This window comes from Apus apus, chromosome Z (assembly GCF_020740795.1).
Source record: "Apus apus isolate bApuApu2 chromosome Z, bApuApu2.pri.cur, whole genome shotgun sequence".
Classification (NCBI taxonomy): domain Eukaryota; kingdom Metazoa; phylum Chordata; class Aves; order Apodiformes; family Apodidae; genus Apus; species Apus apus.
Window position 1 is genome coordinate 11,538,331 of NC_067312.1, and position 19,382 is coordinate 11,557,712.

At 42.7% G+C, this 19,382-nt stretch overlaps 1 protein-coding gene across 2 annotated transcripts in view; it reads right to left on the bottom strand.

Moving 5' to 3' along the window:
* Positions 1-19,382, bottom strand: part of PDZD2 (PDZ domain containing 2) — a 140,624-nt gene continuing 121,242 nt past the window's right edge. For both annotated transcript variants that reach the window (XM_051643161.1, XM_051643160.1), the window contains 6 exons: positions 14,094-17,697; positions 13,340-13,457; positions 10,120-10,221; positions 7,821-8,091; positions 5,626-5,760; positions 1-4,222 (listed from right to left, as the gene is read on the bottom strand). In XM_051643161.1, the coding sequence (XP_051499121.1) occupies positions 4,056-4,222; positions 5,626-5,760; positions 7,821-8,091; positions 10,120-10,221; positions 13,340-13,457; positions 14,094-17,697 (4,397 nt within the window). In that variant the 3' untranslated portion in view covers positions 1-4,055. The remainder of the gene's footprint in view (positions 4,223-5,625; positions 5,761-7,820; positions 8,092-10,119; positions 10,222-13,339; positions 13,458-14,093; positions 17,698-19,382) is intronic.

Here is a 19,382-nt window from a genome sequence, read left to right on the forward strand (position 1 = left end):
TACTAAGGATACCATTTATTTTCAAAATCACTAAAAAACCCAAACGAAACAGTTTATGGTGATACAGATTTACATAACAGAGACAATAAATTGAAAAATTTACAATCTATTTCATGTTATTGCACTCACTTTTTTTAAAATATACAAGGCATAATAAACAGTTTTCATTAAAAGAAGTTTTATTATATAAATAAAGGTGTAAATATACAATATCATACAATAAGTGTCTTGGCCTAACACACAAAACCTATCTAGAGTGGGATCCCATGATCTAGTCTACTCCTCATGAATATTTCCACGTACACATTAACATACCCTAAATGTAGAAGCAGGTAAAAATTCCCATCTGGGAATACTTCCTTCAGATTTTAATAAGAACCACTGCAGAACATTAACTAGAGTTAATTTTAAGCGAGGATCATTATAAAATATTAATCACTCTATAGTTTATTAATACTTACCTGCTCTCATTTTCTTTTATTAACAAGAAAACCATCAGATGTTGCTCTCTCCCTAATTTAGGCCTAATCTCACAGTTTTTAATATAGATGAAATCCCCACAGAAGCTGGAAAGAACTTCCAGGTACAAAAGGCTGAAAATATGCAATGGCAGTATCGCACCAGAGCCCATTCTCATATCCAGGATGTGAAACCTGAGCTGCCCCAGGTCGAGAAGTGGCAAAGCCCTCCACCAAGCCTTCTCCATGTAGGAGCAAATTCACCTTCTCTGGAATGCCTTCCAGTCCCTGGTGAAGAGTCATGGATGAAGCCTGTGATTCCATCCTTATTTTTTGGTCTTCCAAGATGCAGCTGCAAGACTCTAGAGAGTTCTAGAGCTTGGCAAACCCTCCAGCATGGCATGAATCACTGCGGGGACGGATATGCAACCAGCAAGGCCAAAAATGCTCATGAACCCACTGAATACTGATGAACTAATGCAACACCCTCTGTCATTTTGGTGCAATCAGGCTCTCAGAAAAATAACATTTACTTAGCCAGGTAACCTAAGGTTCACTACATCGTTTTGGTCTGTCCATTCTGTTTGTAAAGAAAGCAGACCCATATTGCATAAATCCTGGGGCTTTTATGAGGAATGTCACCCCAATAGAGACATCAGGAAATGCTACTGTAATCATATCAACACTGGTAGCATCAGTAAAGATGTTCCTTGTTCTTTCACAAAAGTAAAAATATATTTAGGAACAGAAACAAATCAGGGTTAAATACTATTTCTTTTCTTGCTGCAATGTTAGTAGAGAAATGTATCATTATAGCCATAGTAACTATCAGACTTAAAACATTAAAACTATCATTTAAATTATAGCCACTACCGAGTCACACACAAAAATCCCCATCTGCTGTTACTCAGCCAACACATATCTACGTGCATGTAAAATAAAATACTGAACAGTACTTACTGAAAAATTAAAGCCTTCTAAATCACTCACAATGAACAGTACCTGCAAATAAGCTTCTGAAAATATTTACCACCTATCATCTTAAGACACCTCAAATTAAGTTTAATTTACAAAATGAAGACTTTACCTTTGAGCTCACACTAGTTTAGGAGTGAGTGAGACATAAGGCTCCCAGCATTGGAACCTCAAACTTCTAAACGGTAGACTGAAAAAAAATGTCACTCCTAAAACACAACTGTGATTTACCACATTAAAGTAGCAAAAAATCAGTACTGCACTTGTACGTATTATACATATATAGGTATGTATTCACTATGCTGCATTAAACTCCACATGCATTTTATGTATCTATTATACACGCTATTACAATCAGATTTTGGTCATTCCTGAACAAAGCCTTGTCATTTAACTGTCATTGCCTATGTCTTCTCCCTGTTTTTCAGCAAATATGCAGGGGTAACCTCTTTTATCCCAGCACAGGTCTGCAACCTCAGTGTGGTTCTCTGATCCCAAGTGCTGCATTCTCCTGAAGCCTCTCCCACCACAGAGGTGACAGGAGGCAAGGACTGGTCCTGACAGAGTGGCTGAGCTTTAGGGCCACAGGGGACCCAACTCCACAGTCAATTCACAGCACTAAACCTGAATCAGTTTCCACAGAAATCCTGCAGGCCAAGCAGTTGTAGGACTAGGTACAGCACTGCCTTTCTTGTAACAAAAATTTGCATCTCTCCTTGGATTTCACATGCTAATATGTCACTGAAAAAGAAGTAAATCTATTCATTTTTTTGGCAAATGCTGAACTGCTTTTCTGCCTGCCTGGTCTCGGGCTGCCTCGTACAACTGCATTTTCCTCTGCACAGGCAGCAGTCTAATGAAGCTGTCACTGAAATGAAGCAAAGCGAGCGCTCCACTAACCTGGAAGCGACTGCGCCAAGCGCTGCTGAATAAATGTAAGTAAATTGAACTATAGTACGATCTTGGGGCAGGGCCAAGTGACAAGCCCAGACCTTTTTTTAATAGCTACATAGTGTCTTGAGTCACTATAAACGTAGGCAGCACTTCAGATTTGAACCGGCTCCAGGCTGAGAGCTCTTCCCTCTGGGCATGTTGGCTGCAAGCAGTCCCCAGCCTAACGCAACAAACAACCTGAGCACTCTGGAACAAACAACTTGTTCTCAGCTGATAAAAGACACTGGCCCATTTCCTCCTGTATCTCTTTTATGTTGTTGGGCTATTCCAGAGAAATAACTAAGTCTAATCTCTTGCACCCATGCACTCTCCTTCCAACACAGCAGACTATAAATAACACTCAGGAACAGCATGGCCCACTACTGATACCTCTACTGGGAGCAGAGGTAAGAAAATCCAAACAAAGTGCCCACAGCATTGCAGGCCTTTCAGTTTTAATGTACCTAACATCATGATTTCTCCCATCTACACAGTTTTCAGTTTCACCATCCAGAACCCTCAGCATCAACACCTTCCTGACACAGCCGGGTGAACTTGTATCTTACACACACACACCCCTACTCATTCTCACCAAGTAAAAATAAATACTGGACAGGAGAAAACAAACATGAGGGATTAAAAGCCACCACAAATACAGCCAGTTCAAATTTAATGTGTTATAAATCTCCATCCTTAGATCACCATTTTCCACCTTGAGTGTTTCAAGATGGACAACCTTAAACCTCTTGCAGCTAAATAAAAGCAGCCTGGCTTTCAGACATATGCAGTGATCGCTGAAGTCTATGAGAGCTGCAAGTGCTCAGCACCTGAAATTATCCCCTTTTAAAAAATATACATATTTTAAAGGTGCCTAACATTAGAAGTCTAAATTTGAAAATCCAGACTCCGATTTTTATCGCTCCCATTTTAATTACAACTAACAACTCAGTCTGCATCTTGGTGGACAATCACCTGTAAGTTGGACATTATTTTCTGGTTCACAGATTTCTACCACAATAATTCCAACTGCTTTCAGATACATGCTGCATCTAAGAGCAGTTTCAGTAGTGGTAGATGCTGAGTTAGTTCATCAGTTTTAAGAGGATTTTTCAGCTTCCAATAAAATGCTCATGTTTTGGGCATAAAAGTTGTGCAAAATTATACTCTTTTGTCATGCATTTTTAGCAAAACTGTACTTAGAAGAATAAAGTGAGATTGTTCCAGACATTCTCTTATTACAACAAAAAAGGACCAGACCCTTAGTAAGTGTCCTGAAGTCTTATTACAGCTACGTGATATAGTACAGTCTAAATACCCATCCTTGTCAACAGGATGGCAACCAACAAGTTACACTCCCGATGCTATGCAGATACTAAAAATATCTGGGACAGGCACAGTGTTATTTATCTCATTCAAAATACTTTAAATCAAACCCAGGAGGGGTCTTGAAGTTCCATTAAAATTGCCACAAAATACAAAAGTGTCTCTAACATTTGGCTTCCTTCATCCCCAATAATTAGGTGAGATGTTATGATGTTCACCATATGCTTGCTCAGTGGTTCTCCAAGGCTCTTAGCACCTCTCTGTAGAGCATGTTAAGACACTTCTGTATGGCTTTAGAAACAAGACAGTTTCTAGCCAGTTTTAAATGTTTTGTCTTAGCAAGTGTGCGTAGGTGTAGTGCTTCCATCATAACGAAGTTCTGTGTTTTCTGATTAGTAACTGAACAGGGCCCTCTGGCACAGACTTAATTATGTTCCAGGCATCATAATGCATGAGACCAAGTAATGATTTTCCACTAACAGCAAGAATTTCGTCTCCAGTTTCTATGTTTCCAGATTGCTCCGCAGCACCACCTAGGAGCAAATTGGGAAAAAGTCAGTGTTTAAAAACCACAACACAAACCCAACAGTAAACCCACAAAGATTTGCTTTCCACTATGACAAACTGCAAATAAACCATTTTTCCAACCATGGCAATTTACAGTACAGTCACTTACATTCAGCTTATCTCTAGCAATCTACCCCATGCTGCATCTCACAGAAAATTGTATTTTAACCAAGATAAATCCTTGTTCTTATTTAAAAAGTCTGGTTTTGAAGGAAGCCACATGAGTGCATGGAACATGCCTCACAATATTTCTGTAGCTGTAAGAAAACCTGGTTGAGTAAGTGAACATACAGGCTGTATGTGGGATGGACAAACAGAACTTTAACAGGGATTTTAACATGGATTTAACATGCAGATAAACCAGTAGGTTGCAAAACCCAGATAACAGGAGTGAACAAGCCAAACGTGGGTAGCAAACTTAAGACAAACACATCAGACATAGAAACAGCTCCTGGGGAGGGGCACATCCCTCACTGCTGATGGAAGTTACGTTTTCTGTAATGATAATTTAATTGACAACATCAGTCATCACAGGGAGGAGAAAAGGACTGTATATATCCAGGGATACAAATTAATGAGCTCAAAAATTAAACATGACCTTTACTCTCAAAGTCACTTTCTAAAGAGGGATACAAACACACTCAGATAAATTGATAGCCATTCAGAAAATACAAGTTTGATTTTCTTCCTCAATGAGAGAATATACAAATGCAAAGAAATCCTGTAAAAATGCTGTGCAACTGCAGCTTCATTCAGAGTTTAATCTTATTTAGGAAGTGCTGTATTTTTCACTAAACTGAATAAAATCATAGCATAGTTCTGGGATTGGTTACTTTTCTATAAATGGTTCATATAGGCTTAACTGGCATCCAAGAGTGCCAGTTTTTGAATACGAACAACACATACTCTCGGCAAAAGCTAACAGTGATGGATAACAAAAAAATAACAAGGACAAAAAAAACCCCTGTAAAACGGGTATAATGCAGGATGGTGCTTTGGAACCACACTGATTATGTGTATTGTGCATCTCTTAGGAAAGAGGATCGGATAAAGCATGAACTTCTCAAACCTTTATATATGATATTGCTGCTGTGGTTTAGTGTCTAGAATAGTGGACAAGCTCAGGAAGGAACTGCATCGTATTTAGTAAATCAGATTGTTCCACTGACATTTACTACCAGATTCAATTCCTACCCATTCCCAGGAGTAGTTTTTTTAACGATCACTTTGGCAAGTAAGTGGTAAAAAACAAGGAACACAAAAACAACCTTTGCTTCAAAACAGCCTTCAGTCCAAGAATTAAAATGTCTGTACAATGCACCAATGGAAAACCGAGATAATATCCACTGCATTTCCATGCTCATAGTACCTTTAAATATCCTTTTTACAAGTAAGGGTCTGTCTCCAGCAATGGAAGCTTTTCCACCATCTAGACTGAATCCCAAACCAGCAGAGGTTTTCAATAATTCAACGCAGATGACATCATTCATATCCAGGTTTGGATCTGTAACAGAATACACACAGCATCTTGTTATACAGCTAGCAGTAAACTGCAAGCTTTGTTTGGTTGGTTTTGTTTCTGCTGCAGTGACAAAGCAATTCAGAGCTCAGTTCATATTCAAACTAAAACATATTGTCACCCCGTTTCTCAGAAACTAATGTGTATTATTGCAGCTGTGAAGGGGAGACAGAGCAAAATGCATTTACACACCCAAACATTTTCATTTTGCATGTCCAAAGAAAACCTGACAAAGCATATTTCTTTTTGCAAAACTAAAGCTCAGCAAATTTAGCAAAAACTCTGAACATCAAAAAAATAACTGAAAAATTACAAAAATATTGAGTGGAGAGAATTTCTTTTTCTTCTACTTGCTTCCACTTGCTTACTCAATGAGCCACATCTTTTTTAATAGCAGTAATGAATGAAACGTTACACTAACCAAATATGTTTCATCCTCTTAAGGAAAAGTCTGTAATTGCTCCCTACTGCAAATAATTGTTTCTGGTCTCACACTTATAGAAATAACCACACTTACTTGTAGATGCAACCCGCCTCCTATATATCAGATATTTTTTGAACAAAACATTGCTGTAGCTGACATAAAATATTACTTTGCGTAGGAGGAAATAAATGTACAATTTTGGAAAAAGAGGACCCACTTATCCCTAGGTGAAGGTAAAAATTATGCAGTCTGCATTATCACAAATTACTGCTACCATTATCTTGAAAAATGCTAGATGTTATCTAGAACATTTGAAGATGTGCTTTTGTCTTCCGGATGGAAATACGCTCTCAATAATCCAATACTTTGCTGTTTATAAGATAATGTTGCCCCCTAGTGCCTGTACCCAGTAGATATTCTGCATTTGTCAATGTGCAGGATACGGGGAACTTAGGGTATGAAGGGATTCTGAATTACAAATACTATATATATGGGAGCCGCTCCGAAAAGACTGATCCGTTCATCTAAAGAGTGCTTTCTATTTCTTTTAAGCTGTACTATAAAAACCAGTGAAAACATAAAATAATAAAAAGCGCTACACAAAAAAACCTCCAACAAAACAGTAACGATGATTAACAGGTTAAGAATGTGTGAGTGACAGCTCCATGTCCTAGTTTTGGGGTGATCAAAGCTGAGTGGCTGGCAGGGAAAGCTGCATCACCAACTCTCTCAACAATAAGCTGTAACCACTGCCCACTCCCACCCAGGGATAACGCAGCAGAGCAGGACTGAATCAGGTCATACTACCCTCCTGTAGGATGGGCATACAGAGAGGTAATAAATGGCTTTGTGTCTTAATTCTTAATATAAATAATAATTGAGACATCTATTTGCCACACCCAAAGGGCAGCCTTCACACTGAAATGCTGTTTTGTTCCTGAACAGGAAAGTACCATTCCACTGATCCATTTCCACTTAAACCATTTATCCCTAGTTTCCTCTATGGGATAGATTACTTGGATTTGGCTTAGCTCCATTTACTTTAGTATCAAATATTTTTTCTATGTTTTTAGTAGAAACAGTGTGAAATCTGCTAATACAAAGAGCAAGTTCAGTCCCTATACATAACAAACTGCAGGTCTGGGGTTTTCTTTGAGGTTGCTTTTTTTTTTTCTTTTTTCTTCCTTTTTTGGTTGCTTACTTGCTTGCACTGACTACTGTTTCTACTTGAAAGGAGTTTGTCCCAGATTGAAAGAATATATGGAATCACTAATTTTAGTAAAAATTGAATTAGTCCCTAACTGTCCTTCTAAGCTTTTGCCTAGTTATGATTTAAAAAAAAAACAAAACACCAAAAAAACCCAAACAACCCAAAATAAAAAAAACTCCAAGCAAACAAAAAAAACCCAACACAAAACCAAAACCAAACCAAACCAAACCAAACCAAAAACCAAGCTGCATTTAGGTTCCAAAAAGAACAAATAACATTTAAAGGTAATTTAATTTGCTCCCTTCAATCACATAAGGCACAGATGCTTTTAATCTAAAACACATGGACATTTTCCCCTTCAGTCTGCTCTGCAAGGGAATCCTTCCAACTGTTCTTGGACAAAGATCATACCTGTTCCTATTTCCATGGAAACACCTTTTCCAGACCCCACACATTTTCTGCCAGTAGCTGATATCTCAAGTCTGGAGAAATTGTTTGCTTTGTCTTTTTCTTTCTGGATGACAACGACCGCGTCTTTGTACAGTCTTGTGTGATGAAGAGCATTCAGGACATCCCCATGGACTGAGCTTGCAAGAGATTTGCCATTGATTGACAGCACAAGATCTCCTCGATGAATAGTCCCTTCTTGAGATGCCACTCCCTTTGAAAACACTCTGTGGACCTAGAAAAAAGATTTTTAACTTAATGATGCTTTAACCTCATGACCACACGTAGTCAACAGAGTCCCCATCTAAGTTTGCAATCAATGCCCACTGCCTGGATATCAAGCACACAACATTTGCTCCAGCAAACACCCTCAAATACTGTGGCCGAAGCAACTGGACAAGAACTGCAGTGAGGGAGTGGGGAGTGGATAAAGCAGAGGAAAAGATGCCATTATTGCATGGTCATTTCTACACCTAAGACAACCAAAACCAGCTAGAGAATGTAGTAACACAGATCACTTGTGCTTTACTGAACTTCCTGAAAGTCTTCAATTAACATAATTCCAAGCAACACAAAGGTTAAATCTACATCCATGCTAGAGTGAACACCACAAACAGCACTGCAGTGCGTAAGACCCACTCCCCGTATTCCCCCTGTCTGGGACTTGCAGTCTGGGCTGTTTTCAAATGCAGACTTCGAAGCAGTGCACAGCATCTGTGTAAAGGTTCTGACTTACTGCAGCTGTACAACTACTTTATTGTTCCTTTCAATTTGTCTGATGAAATACCATGCAAACAGATGCAAAGAGATAATTTAGTGGCTTGAAATGCATTTTCTCCAGAGAAAAATTCCAGCAAGTGCAGCTGAGCCTTAGATGTTTGCTATTTACAGAAGGGAACTGACTAAGAGAGTCAAGACCTGGTCCTCAAAGACTTGCCTATCAGACACTGTAATTTTAGCAGCCAGAATATTGTTTTCCATGCACACAGTTGTAGGTCTGCTGGGCAAAAGGCTCAAAGCAGCAAATCTGTGGACACAGTTCTGCATGGCATTTTCTCTAGGAATCTATCCTAATATCCAGACCCACAGCAAGGAATCAGAAGCCTCTTGTCTCCTGTTCCATGTTACTGCAGGGCCATGCTGAGATGATCACCTGCCACAAGCCTACAGATGCAAGGAGATAAGATATCCAGCTAGTCTAAGCAGGCATTCAAAGCTGGACTAACATTCTCAATGACAGATGTAGCAACCCAAATGCAAGAGGTAAGTGGAATACAGGGGTAATGTCTAAAACATCAGCTTCCTTCCTTCACATGGTTAGCTCCTCAGTACCTTGAAGTGCACTTCACATTTCTCTTTCTGCACCCAAGTGTGGGCTGAACAGTTCATCTAAGCAGCTCAGCACCCAATGCCAACCCTAAACCCAGCTGGAACCTGGAATTCCAGTAGGTCAAGGACATTAAAATGTTCCCCATCTGAGAAACATGCTTTACACATGCTGAAGGAAGAGGATGTGGAAAGAGCAACAGCTGATACTCTTCTAGTCTCATGACTAGCGGCATTCAGGAGAAAGAATTCATCAGCTACTGAGCTTGAGAAAGCTCAAGATCATATTTTTTAGTAGTGTCCCAGTCTCGGGGTGAAGAATTCTCTGGAGTGGGACACTGTTTAGCCTTCTTGCTCACAGCTGGAACTGCAAGTGTTTGGGCCAGAGAGAGGGAACACAACCTTCGCAGTGAGAGAAGTAGAGTCTGTTACTTAGACTGTGACCATATTTTAACTCAATGACCGCTTAATGTAAAATACATGTACTTATATTGGTATGGTCTAAGATCAAAAACCAAAGCATTCCTGTTAAGAGCTGCTGCAGGCCCCAAAGACTGAGGAACTACCCTTCTTCTAATTTTAGCCCTTAATAGATCTCTCAGAGCAAGACTTAAATGCACATTTTGTTTAAAGAAATTGGGGCAGTGCAACTGCATTCAGAATTCTATTTACATGCACAGGATTTAGATCTAGCTGATCCCATCCAGTAGCAGAATTTTTAAGACTGAAGACTTAAACGGCATCCATCTCCAATAATAATTACACTTCCCAGACATTCTGTAATTTCAGTAGCAGATGGTATGTAGCTACCTCTGAGAGACACTGTTTTATGACTGTGAGTGACTTGCAGTGAGTCTTGATAAACGAGCACTTGATCTAATCACCAGCCTGCTTTAAAGTGAGCTTTGCAAAAAAATGACTTGCAGCCATCACTTACTGTGACTGATTTCTGCTCCAGATCTGTTCCTCCAGCAACACTAAATCCCAGGCCAGCTCCTTCTTCTTTGTGCAAGACTACAAAGTATGTGTCTTCTTTGCTCTAAAAGAAAAATGGAGGTGGAGGGGAAAGAGAAGAAAAACAAAACCAAAGATCAAGACCAAGTTCCTGCACAAATCACAAACTCCCAATACCCTCAGATTATGGCAGGTGAAAAAAGCAACTCAAAGAATTGGAAGCTGAGACACTGAATGCATTTCTGTTCATGCTACTGATGAGTAGCAGCCACATATAAGAATTGCACTTTCCAGTGAATTACTATAGTTTCTGTTTTTCCATTTCTCCTTCCTCTTGAAAGACAGTTAACAGAGATAATAGCATCAGGTAATTGTTTTGGTTGGAAAAGACCTTTAAGGCCACCAAGTCCAACCATTAACCTAGCCCTGCCAAGTCCACTGCTACACTATGCCTGTAAGCACCCCATTCACATGTGATGAAATGCAGGGCAGTTGCATCAACCTCTTCTCAGTGGTGCTGGACACTCTTGCAAGAGGCAGTGGCTACAAAACGAACCTTGGGAAGGTCAGACAGGACAGCAGGAGAAAATGTTTTACTTAGAACATAAAACTAAGGAGCCTTTTAGTGATCCAGATGGGACTAAGCTGTGCTATTGTGGAAATGGGAGCATCTAGCACAAGAAAGGGATTGGTGCAGATCTGCACCAGGGCTGAATTTGGCTCCAGACCAGAACAAAGGTGTAAAGCTGATTTCTTCGAAGTGATGGCCTGCTGCCAATATACAGGATTTGCCATGAAAGAGAACCAGTCCCATCTGCAAGTCTCGTGCTGTTTTCTGAGCAATTAGGACTAAATCAGATGCTGTTACAGAGATCACATTTTGTGCTTAAGGGTGACTGTAAGCAAGCATTAGGTGGACCAAGGGGATAGTAACCATCTGTGGGCCAGAGCATCAGAAGTGGGCAGCAGAAAGCAGGTCTCTCAGCTTTTCCCGGGATCCCATCCAACATCAGTCATTTCCAGAAACTGCCAACACTAAAATCATTGGCACATCATTAGAAACCAATCTCTTAATCTATTTAGCATTAAATGGCATATTTAGTTCACTAAACTCAACATTTTAACTCAGTGTTTGCCTTTTAATTTTGTTCCAAAAGGCACAAGGAACCACAGATTATTATCTTTTTTTGGTGAAGCAGCAATTCTTGGTCTCAGCGTGTGTTTCTATGCCAAACAGTGGCCCTGAAAGGTCTTCTGCATTAGAGGCACCCCTGCAATGTACAAAGTCAGTATCAGAAACCAATGACACCCTCACTGATCCACTGCTGCTTGAGGAGAGAGTAGCAGGCAGGGCTGAAGATCTTACTCCACAATCTTTCGTAGATGTTGAGACTCTTCTCATCTGTACTCAAGTGAGAACAGCTTTATGCTAGCTTAGAAATAATATTAGTTAAGTTTCTAGGCTAGCCCCTTTTCAAGCGCAGTGGAGGTAATGGAAACACAGACAAATCTTTGATTATTAAGTACTACAGCAGCTCATTTTGTTCAAGAAGTCAAGTTATTTCCAACCCTTGCTACCACAACTTAATCTGTTTACCCTGGGGAAGAAAAATAAAAATAAAAATAGCAGATGCTTAGATGTTAGAGGGTTGTGTGAGGACCACACATCCCGGGCAAGTCAGCAACAGAGTCTGAACCCTGTCTTCCCATTGTCAAGGTCAAGCATTTCCTCCCTCCCCAGCTCTCAATGCTGTCCTCAGCCAGCACATGTACTATGGGGGCACAAAGACCTGGCTATGAATGCTTATTGCTTCACTTGGCCACACAGTTGACACACAAGGCCTCCAGTCACCGCCTCTATTTAACCTGTTAGTCAAAGAACATTGGTCATAGAGATTTAAACAATAAAATGCCTGTATACATATATATATATATATATATATATATATTAGTAGTAGTAGCACTAAGTAAATGCTAGTAGTAAATTCAGTGCTGTTCAGAGCAAAAAATGATGACAGACTTTTCCCAGGGAAGCTCCCAGTCCACATCAGGCAGTCCATCTCATTTTTCAGCAATTGCATAACTGTGAAGAACAGTTCTATTGTACATTCAAATCCAGCATTTGACTAGCATAAAGTTTTCCAGTGTAAGTGCCATGCCGGGCTTAAATATGGATAAGAAACTATGCAGACAAAGAGTGCAATCCAAAAAATATTCAGCTTTATAAATATTTGAGTTCTCAGACTTTGAAAAGTGGCATAAATAAATAATCTCTCCAAGACCCCATGAAAAATACTTTAAAGAACACTTAATTACCTTTGGCCAGAAGCACAATCCAATCCTAATTTTATTCGTAAACCTATCAAACACTCTTGGCTCACCAAGCTCTTGGGACTTGCAAGATTTAGCTGTGCTGTCCCTGGAAGAAGGTAAAGCTGCATATTTTGAGGAGGTCCTGTTCTGGCCAGTCTGTCCTATATTTGAAACAGCAATCTTTGTGAGTAAGACTCAGGAACGCTGTAAATGCAGCTCAGCCAGTAGCTATGCAGAGCAGATGGCAGTTTCCCCTCCAGTGCTGTCATTATTTTATCAACTTCTGTTCTGATTTAAAAAGGATGTGGACGTATCCCAAAACCACAAACACAAACACTGCAAAAAGGGAAGTAATGTTCTGGCAAACATTTAACTTCGGAGGCCTCTTTAAATTCCTGGATAATGAAGCAGGTTATCTTAATGCAATAACCAGTTTGCACAGAAGAGAGCAAAAAGGTCACAGGAGTCTCTTACAAAACCTCCAGCAGGCGCTTTCTGGTGTTGCAAGCCACCAGTTCAGCATTAAACAAAACAAATTCAATTTCCATGACTGCAACTGCTAGCAAAAGGCGGGTGCTTCTAAGCACAAGCAGGAGCAGTGAGTCTGACCCCGATGGTTGGTGGAAAGTGAAATTCTGATGTGCAGTTATTGGCAAACACAGGAGTTTTTCAGCTGTAATGATGACTGAAAAGGAGGCATACTTCACTCTTTAGAACAGGTCTATTTATTGTGGCTTAAAACTGCTGGACAAAGAATACTCTTTCTTATACAAAAAACACTCTATTATAGGTTTATAGTGGGCATTCAAAAACCAGCATTACTAAAAAACTACAATCAACTGCAACCTACCACTGGAGAAACTATGAAACCCTTAGGAAGAGTTTTTTACCTTTACTTGTGCTTTGACTTCTTGGAGCATAGCAGCAACATCACATTTTGGTACTACTGCTGACAAAACAGATTGCAGCTTTTGCTGGTCCAGGCTTGAGACAAGCAGCTGATCCAAGCTAAAATTATTAGAAAAATATGAAAGACAGCTTTATCTTTCTATACCATGTAGGTTGCATTAGGGCAAACAATGAAGGGCCAGCTCATTAACAAGCAGAAATCTTCAAAACGGGTAATAAATGGTGTATGCTGGCAGAATGGAAAGGGGCAGAGAAGACAATCTATTAGTAACTCTGAAAATCAGTCCCCATTCTCTTTCCCCTTTTGCTCCCCCATTGGTTTTAGCAACAGACGTTAGCAAAAACAAGAAGACAGCTACATCTGAGGAGTGTTTCTGGCAGGACAACAAGCTCGTTTGTCACCACAGGCTGTGCTGGCAGCCAGTGCTGCGCAACATTCCCTCCACAGCGGCTGCTGTGCCATAATGTGGTGAAAAACTGACCCAAACCAGCTAAGGATTCACAGAAAAGGAGCCTGGACCAGCCAGGATAAAGCGTTTCACCATGTACTGAAGCATGGCTGTCACCAGACAGTAGAAGCACGAAGGACGGCACCCTGAATTGTGAGGGCAATGGGGTCTGGGGCCAAAGCTCAAACACACTTCTTGGGGGACTTAGGGGCAACGGGGAACCTTCCCTCTCGGGAGAGGCTTGTGGGGTCGCAACCAAAACCGTAGCAGCAAAGCCAACACCCACCTGATGGACCAGCTGTTTTCTGAGCGTTCCCCATCGGGAGAGCTGCCACGGGGCACATCGTCGTCCGAGGCAGACCCTGGCGTCCCTGAGCTGCTGCCCCGAGGGCTGCTGGCACACACCCCCAGCACACCCGCCTCAGCGGGGATGCAGCGGGACGGCGAGGCTGCGTCGCTCCGGGCGGGCGAGCCCAGGGCTCTGCGGGGTGTGATTTCCAGCTCTGTCTTGAAGCAGGCGGGCTGCGGTGGCCCTGAGAAGCCCTCTCCACACAGCTTGTCCAGGTCGGGCATGCTGAGGGCCCTCAGCTCCCGCAGCCTGGAGCGGGAGAGCGGCGGCCGCCCCAGGCCCCGGCTGCGGCGTGCCTGCGAGGCTGAAGGGGGAAGGGCGGCCGTGACCGCCCCAGCGCTGCCCCCCTCGCTCCTCTGGGGCTTTCCTTCCCCCTTGCTGCCCTCAGCCACACACGTGGGCTCTGCGCTGCTGGGAGACTTGGCCGCGGCACTGGCTGGGCTTGAGCTGCCGCCGTAGGAGCTCAAGCTGCGCCGCAAGGCCCGCGGCATCTCGGCAGGGCTGGCTGCTGCAGTCGTCCCACCGCACGACCTCCTGACAAGGGGGGACCTGGCGGACGAGTGTATATCAATGGCCTTCATGATGGGCCGGTCAAAACGTGCCAGATTTTCAAAGGATTTGATTCTCTGCTTGACAGAGAAGGATGAGGTAGGCTCATGTGGCCAGTTCAGCTCGTAGTAGTAGTAATTCCTTCTGAAGCTCCTCAGCTTATCAGTGGCAGAGCAGCTAGTGTTACTGGCTGAGGGAGACGCATCAAGGACCCTCTGGGTGTTTTTGGAAGCGTCCTTCCCGCTCTGACCATTTGGTGGGCTAAGATGCACCATCTTTGACATCCCCGACACTGCCTGGGGGTATTTCTCCTCTGCAGTGTGGCCTTGGGGCTCTTGCACAGGACGAACCTCTGCAACATGGCATTCCTCCCTCAACTGACCTGATAACTGGGCTGGCATTGAGTAAGTCCTTGTCACAGGTTTTGACAAGCCACAGACATTTCTTTCTCTGGTGGTATCTGCTTTTGAGAAATACTGCACGGTGTCCACGTCCTCAATCAGATGAGGTACTTCTGTGTCTACCTCTTCTGTTTTTTCTAGCAATGGCAGCTGCAGAAACGATGCTGGTGAGGAAGAGGCAGAGGACGAGGAGGAAGAGGATGATGAGGAGGAAAGCTTCACCTCAATGAAAGTGCGCTGGATCTCTTGCCCTTCCAGCTGCTCCTGCTGAACTGAGGGGGACCTCAACAAAGAAGAGCCACCAGTAGATAGCCCTCCGTTTTGCAGATCTAATTGCCTAAGGTCTTCTGCACTACAGATGCTCTTGATTGTGCTGTTTTGGCTTGTTCCGGAGTTCTCAGCCCTCCCTTTCACATATTCAACTTTTTGTATCCCCTGAAGAGATGAAGTGACTTTGGACTGACTGTCTCTGGCTCTGAAATCATCCACCTTAACACCCTTACCCTGACATGTCACAGGCTGCATGGAAACTTGCTTTTCTTTCAGCTTCCCCCATGCCTGTTGTAGGTCTGTTAGCTCCCCATAGCTACACTTCATTTCACCACTCACTGTTGGGGTTCTAGTGCCATTCAGGAGAGGCAAAACTAAACCTTCAGAAATGATTGATGGTTTATTTTCTAGCTCTGACTTCAGAGCCCTTGAGGCTGCTGAAATGCTCTTGCCAGGATCTGGGTTTGTAGGTGAATTACGGGACAAAGGTGTTTTCTTCCCTGGGAGTTTAGGAGACAGTTGTGGAGAAACAGAAATCCTTTTCTGATCAGCTCCACTGACTTTGGTAGGATTAATGCCAGAAGAATCTGAGTTTGCCTTTGATTTGCTTTTGATGGTGAACCCTTTTAGCTTTGGTCCTGCTTTGGCCTTCTGGTTATTCAGAAGAGTGTCCATTATACTTTTTTGTGCCATTCCCTTAGATTCCTGACAGGATTTTTTCTGCAAGGATGGGCTGTGTGGAACTGCAGCTCCTTTGCAGTGATTTGTGCCTGAGCTTTGGACTTTTCCATTTGAAGTCCTTCCTGAAGTCACAGAGTTAATTTTCTCATTTTTTCCTGGCAAGTCATGAGTTGTATTTGCCTTTGGATCTTTAGATCTAGCGGGAAAGGGAGACCTGAGTGATACTGCTCTTGATGATGCATTCAAATGATTACTGTCTGTTTTAGACAAGCTGGACAAAGTGTTGGTTTCTTTCTTCACTGAGCAATAATTAACAGCATGATTACAGTCATCAACCACAGCTTCGCTTTCAGATTTGGACCTCTGCTCATCATGACATCCTTCTTTCTCAAGCAAGTTGTTCGCCAAGCCACTGGTACTTCTACCAGAGCAAAAGCTTACCTTTTTGCAGTGCAGCAACCCTTCCTCTTCAATGGATTCACAGCATTCCGTATGTCCATTACTGTTACACAAACCCACCTGTTTTTCTGTACTTAAGGCACCATTGTTACAGAAGGAGTAAACTTCAGGGATACTGACTGAATTCTTTAGGATGTCTTTTTCTGGCAGGAAAACTGAGGCAGAAGAACACAAGTGTGCAGAGGACACCTCAGAACATTGTGAGGGACGTGAAGTGGGACCCTTGTGATCATCCAACCCTAGTTTGTTGATGCTTGTCTCCAGTGACCCACACATTGTACAGCCCTCAGTCAGCAAAACTTTGCCGCCGCAAGGGTGCAGCGGGGACAGAGAGGATGAGCTTGATGCAGATGTGAGAGGCTGCTCCTGTGAGGGCTTTTGCGGCTCGTCGCTCATGCAGCAAATCTCAATTTGCTCCTCATCTGACTCCATTACAGAACAGACCGCGGGGGCATCAGCAGCAGCACACGGCCCCAGCAGCACCTCGTTAGCACTATCAAAGTTTTCTGTGACAGACTCCGCGTCCGAGTGAGAATCCTCTGCAGCCCCATACATAGACTTTGGAAGTGGGTCGCTTCTCTTATCTTCCAGAGAGTTTGCTGCAGGCAACTCATCCTCATTTAAACTGCTAAAATTCCTAGAATAGTTATTTAAAGAGTTTTTATTCACAGTAAAGAGCTTGCCTGTGTTAATGGAGTCCAACACAGACAGCTCCAAAACCCCTTGTGCATTAGCTCCACAATTCACAGTTTTTTCCAGCAGCTCCTCCTTGGCTGGCCGTGGCTCAGATCCAGGACACCCCTCGTCAGTCCCACAGCAGCACATCGTGGTGTACTCATCTCGGAGTGGGTTTTCCGCTCGCGACGGGGTGCGCAAAGCCCTGCTCTCCGGAGCACGCATTTGGCTGAGCAAGTCATCGATATCGGTGACAGGGATGGCAGCGCCCTCCTCGGCACGGCTGCTCTTCACGGCGCCTCTTTGCACGTCTTTGCTCGCGGCATCAGGTGGCAGTGTTGTCCTCTGTCCCGCACGGCCGCCACCGCCAGCATCTTGCAAACCTGCTCCTCCTCCTCGCTTCCCAGCACTCGGTTCTTCCTCAGTTGGGAGGATGCTGTTGACATCGGCCTGGTTTTGACTGTCTACCCCTGGAGACAGGATGAGGTTTGTAAATCTGCTGACAACTGCATAATGATAAAAATAAATAAACGAAAAAAAAAAAAAGTAAAATCCTGGCAGATATAAGAAGTGATATACAAAACACCAGGTTTCATTACAAAAATAAACACCCACATAAGTCAGACTACAGGTTTTCCTTTTGCTCTCCACTCCTCCTCTTCTGTAATGATGTTTGCAACAACTCAAATTAATCATAACCCCATGCATTCGAGTTGCACACAGGGGGGAGCAATCCACCTATGCAAGGGGAGCAGTCATGATCTGTTTAGTTCTCCTCTTTGAAATTTCAGCAGTCAAGCAGCCAACTACGGAAGTGTCAGCGTGCAGTAAGTCAGGCTGAGCAGCACTGCTTCTCATTACTTGTTTGATCAAAGATGTCTCCACAAGATTGCAGAGAGAGCACAAAGCCCTGGTATAGCAAGCAAAGGTGAACTGATAACAGTGATGAGCTGTGCATAAGTAACTTGACTCTGATCCTGCTGGCACTTCTGCAGGTGTTTAATGTAACATGCATGGATGACGTTATACACATATTAAGCACATGGGCTTTACAAGATTTTTGGCACAAACCTTTCCTTGCTCCCAATGCGTGTTTAGCCCACTCCATGGCAAACACACCGAGCTCCCTGTCACTGCTGCAACCCAACACATTCCTGTTCACCCATTTCTCCATCTTTTCAATTTTCAGCACTTCACCCTAAGCACCTGCTTGCACATTTCCACACTGGTTCTGGGACACGCATTCCCATTCAAGCTGCCTTCCACAAGCTAGTTACTGCCACATGAGGCCTGCAAAGTGCATGGAGAAGGAGGGGTGTATTCACAGAGTCAGCATCCTTTCCTCATAATTCAAATGTGACATCTCTCTAATCCTTGTACAAACCTGTGGGATTATCCACACTACTTAACTTAGGTACCCATGTTTAAAAGTGTACATTCCTCCTGGAGTCAACACAGGGGGAAGACTTCTCAGAACAGCAACGTGTAGCAGCCAGGTGAGGATGTGAAGTACTGCCCTGCTTCCGCATGCTGGATCACTCCTTGAAGAGACTCTCTTCTCTACCAGCGCGGCAATGCCAGGGAAAGGGTAAAACGGAAGAGCTGCCTGATAAAGGAGCAACACTGTGCCCCTGCCCCAATGCTATTAACTGGCAAAAGCCACAGCAATGTAAGGGACCAAGAACGGGACTCTGCCAAGCCATGGATTCCTTAAAGAACAACTGGAACTGAAGCATCTGGAAGTGCTTTAGGCTCCTGGGTATTAATAGGTACACAAAGAAGATCATAAGCTAGAATGAAGCAAAATATTATGTTCTTCCTGAATTTGAAAAGTATGCTTTTTTTATTCAAACACTCATTTCCATACCACATAATTTGTACAGTCTGTGGGGATGCATATATTGCTGTAGCAGCATAAATCAGCCTGGGGCAGAAACTAAGGTGGTATCAAATATTTCCATTCAAAGTAGAAAGCTTTTTATAAGAAACATGCAAATAAACATTGTGATGATATTCTAGTTTTCTTGAGTTTTCTGTTTAATCTTTCTGTACATCAGAGACTTCTAATAGATGAAAGGGCAAGAAAGAAAGGAGACTTTTTATTATCTTACTGTCCATTCATAAAAACATTACGTAAACTTCAGATTTAAGAGACAGATGTGATTATAAAGGGTCAATATATTCCCTGAGC